Source organism: Vigna radiata, chromosome 4 (genome assembly GCF_000741045.1).
Source record: "Vigna radiata var. radiata cultivar VC1973A chromosome 4, Vradiata_ver6, whole genome shotgun sequence".
Classification (NCBI taxonomy): domain Eukaryota; kingdom Viridiplantae; phylum Streptophyta; class Magnoliopsida; order Fabales; family Fabaceae; genus Vigna; species Vigna radiata.
The window spans coordinates 9,262,839-9,282,590 of record NC_028354.1 but is presented as its reverse complement, the minus strand read 5'-3'; the positions used below and the strand labels follow the sequence as shown (position 1 = coordinate 9,282,590).

General features: G+C 32.5%; 1 protein-coding gene across 1 annotated transcript; it reads left to right on the top strand.

Annotated features, from left to right (window-relative positions):
- Window positions 1-12,947: 12,947 nt before the first annotated feature.
- LOC106759282 (potassium transporter 8) lies at window positions 12,948-19,258 on the top strand. Its single transcript, XM_014642376.2, has 9 exons — window positions 12,948-13,144; window positions 13,393-13,441; window positions 13,537-14,026; window positions 14,245-14,298; window positions 16,332-16,592; window positions 16,678-16,730; window positions 17,030-17,153; window positions 17,249-17,503; window positions 17,882-19,258. Exons 2-9 carry the CDS (start codon window positions 13,403-13,405, stop codon window positions 18,931-18,933), a joined length of 2,328 nt encoding a protein of 775 aa, XP_014497862.1. The 5' UTR covers window positions 12,948-13,144; window positions 13,393-13,402; the 3' UTR covers window positions 18,934-19,258.
- Window positions 19,259-19,752: the final 494 nt, after the last annotated feature.

Below are 19,752 nucleotides of genomic sequence, written 5' to 3'. Positions count from 1 at the left end.
TGTTGAAGTGGTTGAGGATTGCTTGCTTGACTTTGACAATATTCATCGTGTTGGAAAAAGGATGGCTTCGTTTCAACAGCAAGAGGGGGGTGAATTGGTTAGGTTTAAAAATCAGAGTCTTTATAAAATCTTTTTTGCAAAGCATGAAGCTTTAAAAAGTTTCTTGAATCGCAAGGAATAAGAAGTTTAAGTGTAGCAGAAATATAAAGTTAACTGTGTGAAAAGTAAAGTCGACTTAATGTAAAAAGTGTAGGGAAAGAGAAAGCAAACACAAATTTTGTATACTGGTTCAGCCTCAATGCCTACATCCAGTGTCCTTCCATAACTAGGAAGCCAATGCACTATATTAGTCAAAGTTTTTAATACAAGATTTCTATAGAGACCTCCACGTCAAAATATAGACAATCTCTCTAACCCTCTAACTAAAAATATAGGCAGTCAACACAAAGATCTGCAGCAAGATATTCTCTCTTCTACAATCTTCAACCTACTTTGAGCAATCCTCAAAGTATACAGAACTCCACGAGTTCACCTCCTGTAATCCCAACAGGACAACAACAATCTTCCAAAGATTAATCGAAGTCTTGATCAATATGATGAACACTAGCAGTGCAGATTTTGATCAAACAGTAAGTGCAAATCAATTCCTCCTTAAGAAACTCTTCAAAGAAAGATGCCCTCTGTCTTCTTGATGAGTTCTTGGAGCCTTTACACAGAGATCACAATCTGAAATATCAAAATAAAAATGTTAGAAATCCAAAGTTCTTGTGATAATTGTTAATCACGTCTATTTATAGTTTTCTATAAATCAGATGCTTCTGTAGTCGACTTTGCCACTAATGTAGTCAACTGTCATCAGACAATTATAACAGTTAAGTCAATTAGCAGTAGTCATAACAATCAAATTGATTACGGATTTAATTCAGTTGACTCGCATTTAATGCTTTATCATTGAATAGAAATATAGTCGTTACAACACAAAAGCATTAACAGAATTTCAAAACAAATAACTAACTAAATTGAATTCACTGCGTATGCAGTCAACTTAAATACTTCAAATTAGTTTTGAAAAATTTTTCAATGCAAAATTACTCACAACACTATTTTTGAAAATTTGTGCAAAGTCATGAGTTTTAATCGACTTACTTCATAATGAAGTTGACTTAAAACTTACAGTTCTGCCATACAATATAAGTTCAACAACGTGCATGTGGTTTTCTTTTCATAAACATATGTCATGCAATCACAAGTGATATATCAAGTATAAAATCAGTGAATATACATACATATATGAGAATCAACACAACATGTTCTCTCAAGATATCATTCACAATAAAGAATGGAACATGTAACACATAACAATACCTGTGTTATTAATAATGTGTTGTCATCATCAAAAACCAGAACATTGTGAGATTAAGGTTTAGCTGAATTGGTGCTTCCCTTATCAACAATCTCAACACATCGTATCAACAATGGTGACCCAAGCTGTTTGGGAACTAATGTATGTTTCAGAATAGTTTTCTTCTGTGAAGATGGTGCCATTGAAGTGCACTAACACAGGTAATGGGGTACATGTCATGGCTGTTTACAATGCTTTTTTAGTGACTTGATTGGATTGATGGAATAAGGTAGAAGTTCTTACATTTATAGGCTGAGATGTTCACTGTGGACACTGTGTATCACTTTAACATAAGGGTTAAAGAGTTTAATGAGGTCTACCAAATACACATTTAGTTGTACCCTTTCACTTTTACCAAATACACGAAAAGTAAAGCTCATTCGTTTCTTAGTATTATTATTATATTCTTTAATAATAAAACAAATATGTTGTAGGGACATGTGAATGTGGTGGTGTTAAAGAGTTCTGCCAAAGTCAATTATTTACTTGCTTTTGGTCATATGCAAATTTATTACCTATGCAGACTTTGGCCATGGGAAATACAAAATTTCAAATACTTGTTGCAGTCAGAGATTGTGATATTTTTTTGTTACTTTGCACAAGGTGTATCACTTTAATGTAAGGGTTAAAAATAAACTAGTAGAGGTGAATGAGTTCATTTATTGTTTTCACACATGTTGAAGGTCTGACAAGTCGCTCAATGTTTTGTCCATATTTGCACAACTTTTTATGAAGCAACTGACGTTTATTGTTTTCATGTGCAAAAGTTAATTATGCCTCATGCAGAGTACGCATGGTTGGATGTCATTTTTTTACAGATGGAGATTTTGGTGAATCTCATGGGGCCTACCAAATTTGATATAATTGTACCCATTCACGTTTTCCATGTGAAATATGACTATTTCCATGCACGCAAGAAGTACTACCCATTCTTTTTTGTCACCACATGTTTCCAAATCAACTTTATTATAAATATTATTAAATTATTCATTTCTTTAATATTATTAGTGTATTCTTTAATAATAAAACAAAAATGGTGTTAAAGAGTTCTACCAATGTCAATTATTCACTTTCTTTTGGTCATATGTGAATTTATTACATATGCAAACTTTGGCCACGAGATATAAAAAATTTCACATACTTGTTACAGTAAGAGATTGTCATATTTTTTGTTAACTTTAACCCAACGGGTGACATTGAATTGATGTATTGAGCAATTCTCTACATATATCCTCAATTTTGGTTGTTCATAACCTCATCACATACTGATATTATTGCCATCAATTAAATCGTAGATGACCAAAACACTTCAAAGATGTTGTTGTGGAGGCAAGTAGAACATAGAGCTGTGTATAGTGCATCCATGGTATGAAAGTTTTGTTTTTCATAAACTTAAATTTCAATTAACTTTTGTCCTCAACTTTCTTCTTTTGTTGATTTTTAGGATGTAAAGGGCAACATTATCTCTTCATATTGCCATTCGATGCCTGAACCACATGCTGTAGTTGCTCCTGCTATAGAGGAAGTTGGGTTTGGTGTTGTATCCAAATTAAGATACTTAAAAGTAGATAACGGGTTAGTTATCACGTTGGTCGAAAGGTGGAGGCCTGAGACACATACTTTTCATCTTCCAACTGGTGAATGCACAATTACCTTGCAAGATGTGTCACTACAATTGGCGCTTAGAGTTGATGACCCTCCAGTAATTGGACCTACAATGTTTGATTAGGAAGATATGTGTGATACATTGTTAGGGATTACACCAATTAAGGGGGAGTCTCTTGTTGGATCTATGACGAAGCTAAAGTGATTGCGGGAAAATATGTTGCCTGTATATGACGACTCAAGTCTAGACGAAATACATGCCCATGCAAGGGCATATATTTTTGGAAAACAAGTAGACTTCTTTTTACACCAAGAGGAGGGGGGTGAATTGGTGGGTTTTCAAAATCAGAGTCTTTTCGCAATCTTTCATACAAAGTAGAAAACTTTACCAAACTTTCTAGAATTACAAGTAATGAAAATCGTGTGCAGCGGAAAATCGTAGTTGACTACGCAGATAATACAATCGACTAAATATAAAAGAGTAGGGATAGAGAAATCAAACATTGATTTTTATACTGGTTCGGCCTCAATGCCTACATCCAGTGTCCTTCCAATACCAGGAAGCAATTGCACTATAATGGTCAAGGTTTTTACAGGAAGGAATTTATAAAAGACCTCCACGTTAAAAATATAAATCTCTTCTCTAACCCTCTAACCAAAATATATCCAAAACAACACAGCAAGGCTAGAGCAAAATGTCCCCTCTCCTGCAATCTGCCAACCACTTTGAACAATCCTCAAAGTGAACTAGACTTCACGAGTATATCCCTTGTAATCACAATAGGTACCGACAACAATCACCACGGATGCCAACAAGAATCTTGATCAACCAGAAACACCTCAATGTGCAGATATGTGATCAAGCAGTGAGTGTGCAATAAGTCTCCCTTTGAATTTCCTTCAAGCAAGATCACCACCGTCTTCTTGATGAGTTCTTGGAGCTCTATAATCTTAGAGAAATCAGTCTGAAACAGAATATGAAAATGTTAGATCAAATTGCCAAAAGTCTTAGAACAACTTCAGATCCATCAATTTATAGAATTTTGTATATCAGATGTTCTCTTAGTCGAATATGTTACTAATTCAGTCGACTAGGTTATGACAGTTATAACATGTTAGTCAACCAGTAGCATCCAGTCAACCAGTAGCATCCAGTCAAACAAATTAAATTCACATTCAATGTAGTTGACCTTCTATTCAATGCTCAACTAACTTTTAAAATATAGTAGTTACTGTTCATAAGCATAACATAACAGAATTTCAAACAAAACAACTAATACAGTCGAATGCATGATGCACATAGTCAACTTCAACAGGTTGAAACATTTTGAAATTCTTTCCTTCACAAAATCTCACATAGCAATGATTATGAAAATCTTTATCGAGACTTTAGTATAGTCGATTCAATTAGTAATGGAGTTGACTTTACTGCAGCTTTGTCACACAATTATAAGTTCAGAGAAGTGCATATGGCTTTCATCCTTTTAAACATGTGTAATGTATCCAAATATGATGTAACATGTACAAGCTCAATAAGTATGCATTCCACATAGCAGTATAACACATAAACATGTTCAACAATATATCAAACAGTAAGCATTAGAACATGTAACACAACAACAACATATGTGTGTTATTAAAAATGTGTTGTCATCATCAAAAACCAAAGTGATAAATATTGTGTTGTCAACAATCTCAACATATATATTAAGACTAATTAGAGGGGTTCATGCCTGATAAAACAAGTAATAAAGTACACTTAATGTACTTGAATTTCTTAAGTAATCTTCTCAAAAATCGACGATATAGTTGGGGGTCTGCTTGTTTAGCTGTGTTGTACAGGGAGATGTGTAGAGCAACAAATCAACATTCAAAGACCATGGGTGGTTGTGCATCGTTGTTACAAGCGTGGGCATGATTTCGTATGCCCTTTATTGCATCAATTTCGCGACTGCAATTTAGTTTCCCACTTGTATGTCAATGGAGCGGAGGTCGTGTTTTAACCTTTTGAAACATCCCCCACAATGATTTAATAAGATAGACCACATAGAACATAACCAGGTAACATTGTATTTGTCATTTAAATCTTTTTTTATATAAAATGAATTAGACAGTAATTGATAGAAGCCTCCACCGAATTCACGCTTGGAGAAGCTTCACGGGTTCAGATTTGGGCAGCGGATGAATGATGCCATGGTGATGGATGAAGTGTAGTCAAGGTGTTTGATGAAGGTCCGAGAGAGGTTGATGATGGAGTATTGGTGAATTCTAACTCAGAGAGCTTTCCTAAGGGGAAAGGAGCTAGAGGATAGGCAAGATAACATTGCACAAGAGTGAACTTGAGAGTGAAAGCTGAATTTTGGCAGCAATTCTTTACTTCAATTCAAGTTGCTTTACAAAGGATTGAATCCTCTCTTTTATAGATGAAGAGAGATTCTGAATTGTGCATGGGAAGCTACTCATGTTACACGTGAAGTGTGCTAGCTAAGCTATGAATTGAACACGTGAAAAGTGCAATGAAATGATGCTCCACATGTGAGTTTCGTCCAGCTCCTTTGTTGCACGTGGAAAATGACATAAGTGTGGCTAGCTTGGTATTTTCCATGTGCAAAATGTGTTTAGCAACTCCTAGCCGTGAGTGATGCCTTATTCTTCCTCTTGATGATCTACAAAACAAGTAAACATATTTAGTTATAGTAGAAGAAAAGGTTTTAGTAAAAAATACTCCAAAGAAGTAAAGTAGTGAGTGCTCCCTCTTCTTCTTGTATCTTCTTTGACATGGCTCTTGTTAGAGGTCCAATATGAAGCTTGGGTGGTCCACCATCAGTAATGGTTCGTTGACGCAATTTGCATGGGCTCCGCATGAGGGATTGGAGTCAATTATTCCTACCCAAGCTTACAGAGACCAGGCATTGTGGACGTCATGCACAACTTTAATTTGTTTTGCAATTGTTGAATGGCACTAGTCAGACCGAGTCAAGTTACAATTTCGCCTATCGCAACATGTTCTTGAATTACCAAACAATCTTGATGACCTCCATAAAGTTGATATGAGGAGAAGACAAGATGAGAATTGAGTTACTAGACATGCCCAATGGATAGACGTATGGAACAACAGGTGTGACGTAACATTGACGAGAATTCCAGTTCTAGGGCCATTTGTCCACACAAGCGAGTACATGTCCTGGTATTTTGAGAATGCAATTTTGTTTTTGTCCATTCCACAAATGTTGAATGACCCTAGGATGCAACGTGCCTTAACATCGACACATCTTCATTCTCCTGAATACCATGATAATAGGGACCATGAAAACACTCCTCATGCAAAGCCAAGTATGGAAGCAAGAAGGCATTCAATTTCATCATTCTCTGATCTAGGCATGCCTAGCTTGTTTGGAGCTTATGCCCCTACTCCACCTTCGGCCCACGCTGTTGGGGGACCTTATGATAACTCCTTTTTTTTTTTGTTCAAAGCCATAATGAAATAGGTACTTCCTCTGCTGCTTATGGAGGAGATGAATATAAGCAACATATTTAAGCAGAACCTTCATAGGAAGAACCACCTAGACCTCCATAGGAGGAACCACCTAGAACTCCACAGGGAAGGAGAGATCCAACTAGGAACAGGCGGCAACCACGTTGTGGAACTAGACACCATTATGGGGAGTGATTAGTTAATTACTACTTTTAATGTTCGATGTAACATAATGTGAATTGTGTTTCAGATATTGTTATGCAAGACAATTATGCTAAAATAAAAGAAAATTTTTCATTCACTGATGTCAATCACTTTGTCCTCTATTAAATTTAATTATTGTGTCTTCTGTCAAAAAATGATAAAATATTTGACCTAAAATAGACCAAAAACTATCATGGGGAGTGTTGTTCATCCGACTAAAGAGTATAGTTGAAGTTTTTTGTACAAATGAATCTTTCTCCCCTGCTAATCAATTACGGGGGTCTTGTAATTGATTACTAGAGGAAAAATGGTTCTTTGTACAAAAACTTGAACTATACTCCCCACCTGGATGAACATTCCCCAACTTTGTTTTTCTGACCTTTGGTGCTTGTTTTGTTCTTAACTTTCTCTACCGAACTCCAAATGAGTTGATTCTTCTTTTGTTGGAATCTAAACTCAAAGAGTTTTCAAATGACTACTAACTCATAATTTTTAGACCACTGTACTCGATGCAGTTAATTTCCCAAAAAAACGTTTTTCTAAGCTTCCTAAATGAGTTTACTTTCAAGTTATTGTTTCATTTTTCTTATTTTAGATGGGTGAGTGAGTTTAATGGTCATGGGTGGTGTTTAGAGCACCAATGAACACATTAGGTCATTGAATTGTTGAGTAAACAAATCATTTAGGTGCTTTCATGTAAGTTAGACGAGTTCCATAAGCATTAATGGTCATTTTCTGCCATGGTAATCGATTACAAGGGTCTTGTAATCGATTACCAGAGGAAAAAGGGTAATTTGTACAGAAACTTCAACTCTGCTCCCCGACTGGAACAATAGCACTCTCTGAGATAATTTTTGCTTTGTTTTTGTAAAATTATTCCATTTTTTTATATGGGTGAGTCAGCTTAATGTTATTGGGTGTGCTCCTTGCACCAATAATGAGGTTAGGCCATTGATTTCTTCAAAAAAAAATATTCATTTACAAGGTGGTTTGCTCCATTTAAGGTGATGTGCATGACTATTGTTTTCTTTTTGAAGACCTAGTAAAGAATTCAAAATATAAGTTAAAATTTGGTTTACTGAAAACTCATTCCAATATACATTTCCTATAAATATTTAAAAAATAAAAGTTTTTATAAAAAAATATTAAAATATATAATTCTAACCTAAGATTATAAAAAAAATTAAAATATAAATGTTTAAAAAATAAATTTTTTTATAAAAAATAATATTAAAATATAAAATTTTAACCTAACATTATTAAAAAATTAAAATATAAATATTTAAAAAATAAAAGCTTTTATAAAAAAATATTAAAATATAAAGGTTTAATACCTATTTTGGTCCCTCTTTTGGGGGGACTTGTTCAGAGTGGTCCCTCCTTTTTTCAAAAGTTCACTTAAGTCCTACCTTTTGCAAAAACTGTTCAAAGTGGTCCTTTTTGCTAACGGCGTTAACTTTCTTAACGGCACAGCTGCCAGGTGGCTAATATTTGTTGAGGTGTAAAGTTTTGGCTGTGCTGGCACTATTGTGTGTTTTAAAAAAAATAATTAATTGTGACGTGGAATTTAATAAAATTAGGTTTAAATTAAAAATTGAATTTGGGGTTAATTGGGGGGTAATTAATTAAAAATCCCATTAAGAACCTTAATTGTTTCTGGAAATCTAAAATGGAGAAAAATCCCCAATCTGAATCCTAAGAACCCTAAAGTGAAACTAGAACCAGAAACCCTAAATTGGGGAAGAAAACCCTCAATCTATTTTCGCCCCTCTGTTGTTCGAATCATGAAACTGCCATTGTTTCATCTCCTTCAGTCTACGTATTTGTTTTTTGTTCCTCGTTCAGCCTTGGAAGAATGGTCGTGATTTGGAGAATCCCCAATTTGCAAAACCCCAAATTCAATTTTTAGAGTTTTAGAGGGGGTAGCTTCTTCATATACCAAATCACCAAGCACATCACTATTTTGAAAGCCAAACCTGACAGCACTTTTGTGTAACAGGGAGATAGCCAGATACCCTTTTCGGAGACAAATCTTGAATCTCAAATCCAATTGAATGGAGAGGAGCATCTATGACGATGTGAAAGGCAGATTGAAGGAGAGACATAGGAAATGATTGGGAATTGGTCAGATCTGCCTGGTGACCTGCTTTCACAAATTGCAAATGGTCTAGGGCTTATTGACTTTCTCAGTTTTCGTTGTGTTTGCAAAGATTGGAACACTGCTTCTTTAAAAGTGTCACCGTATGATAAATCTGTTCTATGTGATCCATGGTTTCTAATGTATGGAGGAGAAGGTTCTAAGTGTTCTCTGCTAAGCCATCAGAACAATTGGGATAAAGATGACAGGGGAAGTCTTTGTTAAACCTAATTTTAATTAACCCCAATTAACCCCAAATTCAATTTTTTAATTTAAACCTAATTTTATTAAATTCCACGTCACAATTAATTATTTTTTTTAAAACACACAACAGTCCCAGCACAACCAAAACGTTACACCTCAGCAGATATTAACCACCTGGCAGTTGTGCCGTTAAGAAAGTTAACGCTGTTAGCAAAAAGGACCACTTTGAACAGTTTTTGCAAAAGGTAGGACTTAAGTGAACTTTTGAAAAAAGGAGGGACCACTTTGAACAGTTTTTGCAAAATGTAGGACTTAAGTGAACTTTTGAAAAAAGGAGGGACCACTTTGAACAAATCCTCCCAAAGGAGGGACCAAAATAGGTATTAAACCAAATATAAAAGATAAACTTAAGAATATAAAAAAAATATATATAACTCAGAATTCGGTTTTTTAAAAACCAAATTCTATGTTAAGATTATAAAACAAAAATAAGTTAGAATTTGATTTTTCCTTCTAACTTTTAAAAAGAGTGTGCTAATTTGGTAAATATAATCTAAAGTGTGTTATTCTCATAATTATAAATGCTTTCCATTAAAATGTTATTATGAAGACTCATAAAATAATAAATGAAAAAGACTAAGTTAAGAATATTTTAAAAAAAAACATAATAATATAAAAGAAGTATCGTTATAAGTCTCAAGTGGAAAATTACAAAAACTTATAGCACTAATTTTAAGACTTAAAATAATTACTAGATTATTATAAAAATATAACATTAAATCTAATTTGTGGTGTAATTTTTTCATTGTATAAAAGTTTAGATCATGGATGCATTATATGAAATTCACATATGGACGTAAGAGGCAAACTAATGCAAAAGTAATATTAAAAATTCGTTAATAGAGTTATACTCACATTTATAAGTGTAAGAAATGCACAAAGATAAAGTGCATCTCAAGCATTCATGTGATCATGAATCAAGAAGCACAGCCATCCACAAAGAATAATATGAAAAGCATGACAAAAGAGCAAGAAACATTAGTGAAAAAAGTATGATAAATTTGTCGGTCGTTTTATAGTAAGTGGGATGAAGATAATTTTGTATTAGAATACAAGTTTATTATATCATTTTTAATTTAAAATAGAAATATTATGTTAAATTATTTTTATAACAAGTATAATATTTTGATTTTGTTTTTCCTTTTTCTCAATAGTTTTGCTTTTGTTGTTCTTGTTATATTTTATTTTCTTATTCTCGTATTCTCGTCATCTCGTTAGATTTCTTTTTGCTCTCGTCTCACTTTAATCGTTTTCTCTCATATTCTTGTAGTTTCGTATCAGTCTTTCTCGTTATCTGTTCTCATCGTATTATCTGGTGCTTTGAAATTTGATTCTTTTTCTTTTGATGCTAGATTTTCTCTTCTTTTCTTTTTTATTAAACTAAATAAAATTAATTTTTATTAAAAAATTACTAACTTTAATAAATATTATGCAAAATTAGATTTTAAATAAATAAAATAAATTACACAAAAAAATACTATATTAATATAATATTAAAATTTAATGTGGATCGTGACTTTAGTATAGTTTGTTTTCTTAAGTTTTATTTTATTTTAACTTCAAATTAGAGACTACTAAACCAACATTAATTTAGATAATATTTAATTTTAAACCATAAATTAGAATACACTGTTTGGAGATTTAAATTTGAACTTTTATTTTTCAATTTCGCACTTAGATATTCTAAATATTATCTTAGTTATCTTATTTAAATGCACATTTAACACATTATTAGAAAAATAATTTCTCACTAAATCAATTCAAAGTACTCTATTATTATATATAAATAAAATAATAGGATAAAAATAAATTTGTTAACCTCTCTCTCACACACACACACACTTACATATGTGTAAATATACATTCTTCTTCTAATATAAGGTGTTTGAATAAGTTCAAACGCTCGGGTGGAACTTAACAAGAATAGAATATTATTTTGAAAATTTTAAGATTGATTTAGTGAGTTAAACTTGATAAATAAATTATCAATTTGAGATTGAAATAATTTATTTAAATAGTTTAAGTATATTATTTGGCTATACTTAAGAAAAATATTTGACTGCATATTTGTATTAATGATATTATAAAATTTAACATAATAATATATAATTATGTAAAACAATATTATTAAATAATGCTACATTTAATATTAACATTCAATTACTAATTTTTTTAAGATAATGCGTGCTCAAATCAGTGAACACAGCTTTGTGAAAGAAATTAACTGAGAAAGTGATTGTTGAAGTAATTGATATAAATATTTTAAAGGCAATTTTTAGGCCAAAGCAGTATTAAACGCTATCATAAAAACTTAACTACTTATCAATATTAAAGAGAATTAAATGTTACACTCAACTTTCTTTTCAAAGTAATAAAATCTATTCAAAATTTTATAATAGTAAATGGAATATAATTACACCACTTACATGATGATAAATTGTATTCTGTAATAAGATGTAAGAAATCCTAAATATAAATGGAAAAACATTGTTTAATGGGAATAAATATGAAAATAAGTAATTATTCATAAATGTTAACAGAAATTAGTTGAAATCGGATATAATAATATTCATCTCATCCATACTCTAATTTATATAAATATAATTATTTAAATTAAAATATTCTCAGATATAAGTAAATTATTTAAGCACAGTATATATTAAGAATGATTTAAATACATTACTAATGCTATTTTAGTTAACTTAAAAGGTAGTCTTCGAGTAATATATTTGTTAAGATACCAATAAATATTCTTAATTCAATTTGAATGACATGTTTTAATACGATGATTAAATTTATACGAAGTTTTAATTATTATTATTATTATTATTATATTACTATTATGCTTGTTCATTAGACATATTTAAAAGTAAATATTAATTGTATATATTAATATCATTTTTAAATTATTCTATATATTAATAATTAAATATTTATATTATTTATTCATTTTAATCTTCATATACATTAAATAATTTTTTTAATAACATTTAATTTTATATTATAAATTCAAAAATTCAAAATTTTAAATTCACACTTTTCCCGTTTTCTCAAACTCTTTGACCAAGTAACTTATGAAAGACTTTTGATGGTTTGAAAAAAAAATATTTTTTAATACACTTAAACTTTTTACATACATTTAACATTATTTTTTCTAATAAAAAAATTATATTTTTATAACCTCTTTATTATTTAATTATCATTGTATTATATTATGTGTCAAAAGTAAAAGTATTAAATAAAAAATGAGATTAATTTAGAATAATTTGTAACAGCTAGGTGTTAACAGCTGTGAAACTGAAACGTCCCCATAATTAGGACTGTGAGGGAAAGAGATAGACATAGAAGTGTCTCTTTCTATTGAGAAGTGGTCAGCGCTGTTGTCAGCTCACTCAACACTTCCAATAACTGCATGCTTAATGCAACCCTTATCCTCCTTCAAATGTAACCAATATTTTAATATTTATTTCTAATTTTCATTACTTATAAATTTAATTAAAATTAAAATTCATTTATATTTTATTAAAATTAAATTTTAATTTATATTTAATTTAATTTATATTATATTTTTTAATTTTGTTTTACCTTTTTTTAAATATTTATAAATATCATTTTTTTTCATCTATTTGTAAATATTCTCCAATATTCACAAATTTTAAAATATTATATCTTTTTTAATTAAGTATTATACATAGATGAAATTCTTTAATACAGGTGAAATAATATGTAAAGTTTTCAATTCTATCCGTTTTCATATTTATTATGCATCATTATATATATATATATATATATATATATATATATATATATATATATATATATATATATATATATATATCAAACTTCCAATTTCACGTTTCAAAACTATTATATTATATTCCCTCTAAACCAAACTGCAAACTGAACAGAGCATTTAGAGAAGGAAACAGAAAACTTGAATCCAAAATCACCACTCACTCACTGCAGAAGTTTTGCTTATCTGCTCTCTCTTTCTTTCTCTCTTATTCGAAAAATCTGTTCACTCTGACGACAACACTTAACCCTGTTATCTAAATTGGTTGGTGTTGGTGTTTTTTTTTTTTTTTATTATGCTTGTTTGTTATTGTTTTGTCTGCATTTGAGCACATACTTGAAAAGAGAAAACACAGCATAGGCGTTGTACCAAACTCTCTCCTTTGCCAAAATTAGTTTTTTTATCCTAAGGACTAGCTTGAACTAGGGGAGGGTGTTGATTCATGAGGGTGGCATTCATTTTCCTTTGATATCTCAGCAAAATTGAAAATTTAAAGGTTGGTCTTTTCCCAGACATTCCTTGATGGATCTGGAGTCTGTGATCTACAAAAACTCTTTTAAGGTATGGCATGTTACAGTTTCCTGATCAGTATTATGTGGGAAAGAAAAAAAAAAAAAAAACTTGTTTTTTGACGTACCACTCATCACACCTTGCAGGATGGATCATGGAAGACAGTGTTAACATTGGCTTATCAGAGCTTAGGAGTTGTGTATGGCGATTTAAGTACATCCCCACTTTATGTTTACAAAAGCACTTTTGCTGAGGACATTCAGCATTCAGAGACCAATGAAGAGATATATGGAGTGTTGTCTTTTGTGTTCTGGACTCTCACACTGGTTCCACTCCTCAAGTATGTCTTCATTGTGCTCAGAGCAGATGACAATGGAGAAGGAGGGACTTTTGCTCTGTACTCTCTTCTATGCAGGCATGCTCAGGTGGGTTTGTTGCCTAATGTTCAGCTTGCAGACGAAGAACTAACTGAGTACACCAAGGATGGAACAGTGCCAATTGATAAGAAGAATGTTGGGTTGGAGTTGAAATCGGTGTTCGAGAAACACAAGGTTCTGCAGAGGGTGCTGCTTGTTCTGGCTCTGATAGGGACTTGCATGGTTATTGGGGATGGTGTGCTTACACCTGCAATTTCTGGTACTGGGATTTGCAACGTTATCTGTGTTTTGGTCATGGCCAAGGTTTTAACCTGCGCTCGTGGTTTCTTCGCAATCTTTAACAGAGCTGGAAATTGTGGACAAATGCATCCGCAATTTTGGCAGATCCGAGAAACCATGTTGCAGCTAAAATCATGGTTTTGGACAGAGATGGTGGTTCTTGATGACTGAATTATTTGGTTTTTTGTTATTATGCAGTTTTCTCTGCCGTGTCAGGGTTGGAGCTTTCTATGTCTAAAGAACAGCATAGATGTAAGTTCCTTTCTAAATACAAGTAATTGGTTGATTTGATCTCCTTTTAGTATGTTTTGTTCGAGATCAATTCTAAGCCTAGTTTGTGGCTAGCCTCTAATGAACACGAAAGAGCAGTAAGTAACATGTCATGAATTTAATTGAAAAAATATATTTTAATCTTAATAAGCTGCAAGATGGTTTGAAGTTCCGTTTCATATACTGTATATTACAGTTGGATACACATACATAACTATACTATTGGAATTGGATTAATGGATTAAGAATTCAATTTTGATTAGTAAATTGCAAAATGCTTGGCATCTGGAACTATTCTCTGGAATATTTTCTAAAGAATTCTGTACATTTAGACGGCATCATACAATACTGCTATTGATTTGGGGGAAGTTGCTCTCAGAATGGCATATATGCCGAATAGATATTGATCCTGAAATTATTGTTGTTAGCTATCACAATATATTTTGTTTAATTTTTTTCAATACAAACCTATTTGAAATTTTAAATGACTTCCCTTTTTATGCTAACTATATCAAAGCGTTCCAGTTAGTGGACAAAAAGGGAGAACCAAATGCCTCCAAGTGCATGCATTATTGTGGGTCCCCATAAATATGTAATCAGGGCCAACTTCCTTGTTTTGATCGAAGTCAAATCAATGTCATGCTAAAATTTATATTAAAATAAACAATCCCTGCCAACTTGATAATATTGAATATATGATAAAGTTTGTGGTTGTGGCTGATAGAATATCAAGCACAGAAGAATTGAAAACCGTAATTTCTTTATTAAATAACTTTCACTAGAATATTGTTACGATAGGAGCATGGTGGTATGGATAAGGTTTTTGAATAAACCATTATGGATCAATCTGGAACAGTAAAGTGATTATCTGATTGGATGACAAAATTAGGTAAGGACACTAGTAAATTTGTCATATACTGTTCCACTATGAATGATTAATGATGATCCAGGTACTCTTCAACTTAATTGAAACTTAATAACTGCAGTGCCTTAAACACTAAAATGTGGTCCTTCCTCTGTTAAAATTAGGCTTTTGATGCAGCTTCGTTTGCTGGACTTCTATTTGTTCTTCTAAGGTCATTTGTGGTTCCCGTTAAGTATTTATCTTCTTTAATAATGATCTCTCACCTTGAGCTGCTTAATTTTAATTGGATGACTTATGGCCAGTTGTATATTGATTTGATTCCATCCCATTATTCAACCTTTTTCCAGATGCATTCAAAGTATACTACTGTAGTTTATACTTTGTTTTGCTGCATTAGTAACTTTTCAGTACACAGAAATCAGAATAAGTTGACTATGTCAGTTGATGTTTGCTCCACACTTCTTCAGTTTCTGAAAATTCTGATTCTAATACAAATGTAACTAGGCACTGTTCTTTTACCTTTTACATTAGAACCTTACTGAATGTCTAAATCATGTGGGGCCTCAATTGAAATAATATTTGACTCCTTATAATCCTATAGTTTCTTAGGTCTATATTCAAACATATCTATTATCATCTCATCTGTACATTTCCTTTCCCTTTGGAAATACAACGAGGGAAACAATATTAAAGAGGGGATATTTTAAGATATTATAAGACCGGTTAATGACAACCACTTGTTTCATAAATTAATCACTTGAGTAGTTTTAAGTATAGCACTATTGTATCAGCACCTTGAGAAGTTGACTGAACTGAAAGTAGTTATCCTAGCAAACAAAGAGGTTCACACATATCAGGGTAATGTATTATATTACAGCATGAACTGGATATATTTTCCCTAAAAGCCACAGTTAAATATATGACTTACTATTTGTGTATATTTATTAAACAATTCGGAGTCCTAAAATATCTCTCATTGCAAAAGGTTTCTATTTCCTAACCAGAATGTACATGTTTAAGTCAATCTTAGAGCTTCTAATGTTTGTTGGTTGTTTTTAGGTAGGACAATCTACTGTTAGACTTATAACTCAATTTCTTAGCATATATCTAGACATTATTCTGCACTTCTGAAATATCATTGCTTGTGCAGATGTTGAAGTACCAATTGCTTGTGTGATACTGATATTTTTGTTTGCACTTCAACATTATGGAACACATCGCGTGGGGTTTCTATTTGCTCCTGTTGTGTTGACCTGGCTACTATGCATTAGCTGTATCGGTATGTATAATATCATACATTGGAACCCTCATGTTTATGAGGCTCTCTCTCCCTACTACATGTTCAAATTTCTGAAGAAGACTCAAAGAGGAGGTTGGATGTCCTTAGGGGGAATTCTACTGTGTATAACAGGTATATATAGTAATTGTACTTCACAACTGCTACATGCTTGACATATGTTTTAACTTCCTCTGACGTTGTCCCTCTTATGTTTCAGGTTCTGAAGCCATGTTTGCTGATCTAGGACACTTTTCACAGTTGTCGATTAAGGTGCACAATTGGTAGCATCATTTTTAAATTATGAGAGAATGTCTGAAGGGAAATGATGTTTGTCTAATAGAAAATATGTTGTTAGCATCATTTTCAAATTGAAACTAAACTCATGATTTACATTCCCAATTTTGATTTGAAAGCAATGCATCATTGGTCGTGCTAAAATTTGGAATCAATGATTTAAATACATCATTGTTTTTCAATTGTTCATGAATGTGAAGCTTTGGGGGATGTTTCTTGATTAGAAGCTGCAGGGAAATAATCAACTGCATTAACTGAAAACTACTTACCTGCAGATTGCTTTTACCTTTCTGGTATACCCTTCTCTAATTCTGGCATATATGGGACAAGCTGCATATCTTTCCAAGCATCATACTATTGAAAGTGATTACCGAATTGGGTTCTACGTATCTGTACCTGGTAAGATCTGAGTTTCTCACAATGGGGACATTGTTAAAGAATGATTGATTAAGCTTTGACTGTTTGGCTTACTCTTCCTTTTGAATTTGATTTAGAGAAAATTAGATGGCCTGTTCTTGCAATAGCTATACTTCAAGCTGTGGTTGGAAGTCAAGCTATCATCACAGGTACTTTCTCAATAATCAAACAATGTTCTGCAATGGGATGCTTCCCCAAAGTTAAGATCATTCATACATCATCAAAGGTACACGGCCAGATTTACATCCCAGAGATCAACTGGTGTTTGATGCTACTTTGCCTTGCTATTACTGTTGGTTTTAGAGATACAAAACGCATGGGAAACGCATCAGGTACTCTTTCTCCTGATGCACACGCAAATTTATTTGTACTAAATGTTTGAAACATCTCTGTCACTTTGATTTTTGTTTCTCTAAACTAATTTTCTTTTCTCTTTACTCCCTTTCCTCTATTGGTAATTAAATTTTCAATCTTTTACTTCTTGATGGAAAGGATCAGTAAGAATGATGTACTTTGGTCTGAAAACAACAGATTAATGCAAAGACCCAATATAGGATTAGTTCGGTCCATTAGCATTTTTCAACAGTTTCTAGATTATATCTTATGGTGTTATTCTGATGTTTGAAAAAAAAAAAAGAGTAGAAATCTTGATCATGGTTTTTAATGGCTTATATATGTCTAATGAATTTTTATACTGTTTGGATGAACAGGCTTGGCTGTCATAACTGTGATGCTGGTTACCACATGCTTAATGTCTCTAGTTATTGTTTTATGCTGGCACAAGAGTATTTTCCTAGCCATTTGTTTCATATTTTTCTTTGGGTCAATCGAAGCACTATACTTCTCTGCATCCCTGATCAAGTTCCTTGAAGGAGCATGGGTGCCCATTGCCCTCTCACTCATATTTCTTATCGTGATGTATGTGTGGCACTATGGCACACTTAAAAAGTACGAGTTTGATGTTCAGAATAAGGTGTCCATCAACTGGCTCCTTGGTTTAGGCCCCACTCTAGGAATTGTGCGTGTCAGAGGAATTGGCCTAATACACACTGAACTTGTGTCTGGGATCCCAGCCATTTTCTCTCACTTTGTCACCAATCTTCCAGCTTTTCATCAAGTAGTGATCTTCCTCTGCGTCAAATCTGTCCCAGTGCCACATGTGAGACCTGAAGAAAGGTTCTTGGTTGGTAGAGTTGGCCCAAAAGAATACAGGTTGTATAGGTGCATAGCTCGGTATGGTTATAGGGACTTTCACAAGGATGATATTGAGTTTGAAAAAGATCTTATTTGTAGCATAGCAGAATTCATTCGGTCAGATACTTCTGAGTCCAACCAAGGATTTGCGAGTTTTGAAGATGACACAAAAATGGCAGTTGTAGGCACTTCAGCATCAAACTCAGAAGGTATAAGGATGTGTGAAGATGATAACAACAATTCTCAGATGGAAGATTGCTTAGAAATGAGTGTGGTTAAGTCTCCTGAAATAGTTAGGAAGAGAGTGAGGTTTGTTGTGCCAGACAGTCCAGAGATTGATTTGGGTGTAAGGGAGGAGTTGCAGGAACTAATGCAAGCAAGGGAAGGAGGAATGGCATTCATAATGGGTCACTCTTATGTGAAAGCAAAGAGAGGTTCAAGTTGGATAAAGAAAGTTGTGATCAATTATGGGTATGATTTCTTAAGGAGAAATTCTAGAGGACCAACTTATGCTCTAAGTATCCCTCATGCTTCTATCCTAGAAGTTGGCATGGTCTACCATGTCTGAGTTTTGGCTACAAGTTATGCAGTTTAGATAAATCATACACAGCATAAATTGGTTGCATTTTTTATAGTGCCCCTCCATGCTACCAATCTTTTCATTTCTCTTCCTGATACATGAATAAATAATATGTTAGGAGGGACTTTTCTCCCATTGTCCAAGTAAATGAATGTCAAGTGACCAATGGATATTTTTGTGGGAGGTATTTTAATTTTTTTCAATAGAAAACTTTGTATAAGAAAGATTAGTTTGGTTGTGGATTGTGTATCTAGCAGGCCTAGAATTTTGTAAAATGTGCTGCGTTAGTTCTTCAATGTATATGTTTTATACCGCTGAGAATTTGTACAAGGATTCCAGTTTGCAGTTTTGTTGATGATCTCTTCATTCAAACATCATAAAGGAAAAGGTTAAATATGATAATGATCACAAAAGAAACACTTCCTGTGTATTTGTTAGGATCTTTTACATAATTTTCATATATATATATATATATATATATATATATATATATATATATATATATATATATATATATATATATATATATATTTAGGACTAAAATATAATTTTTATAAATAATTAAAAAACGAAAAATATATTTGTTATGAAAAAAAAAATGAACAATCCGAAACGCATGTTACCTAAACAAGGGAGACATGAAGAAAAAAAGTGACATCGATGTTCTAAACGGCTGCGAGACGTGCCACCATGCATGATGGGAAAGAGAGCATATTCACAACTTTAAAAGGCGGTGAAGGTGTTGTTGATGGTACGATAGTCACCTGACCTAGACGGTCAAAATCGTACGACCGTAAGTCGAAACTA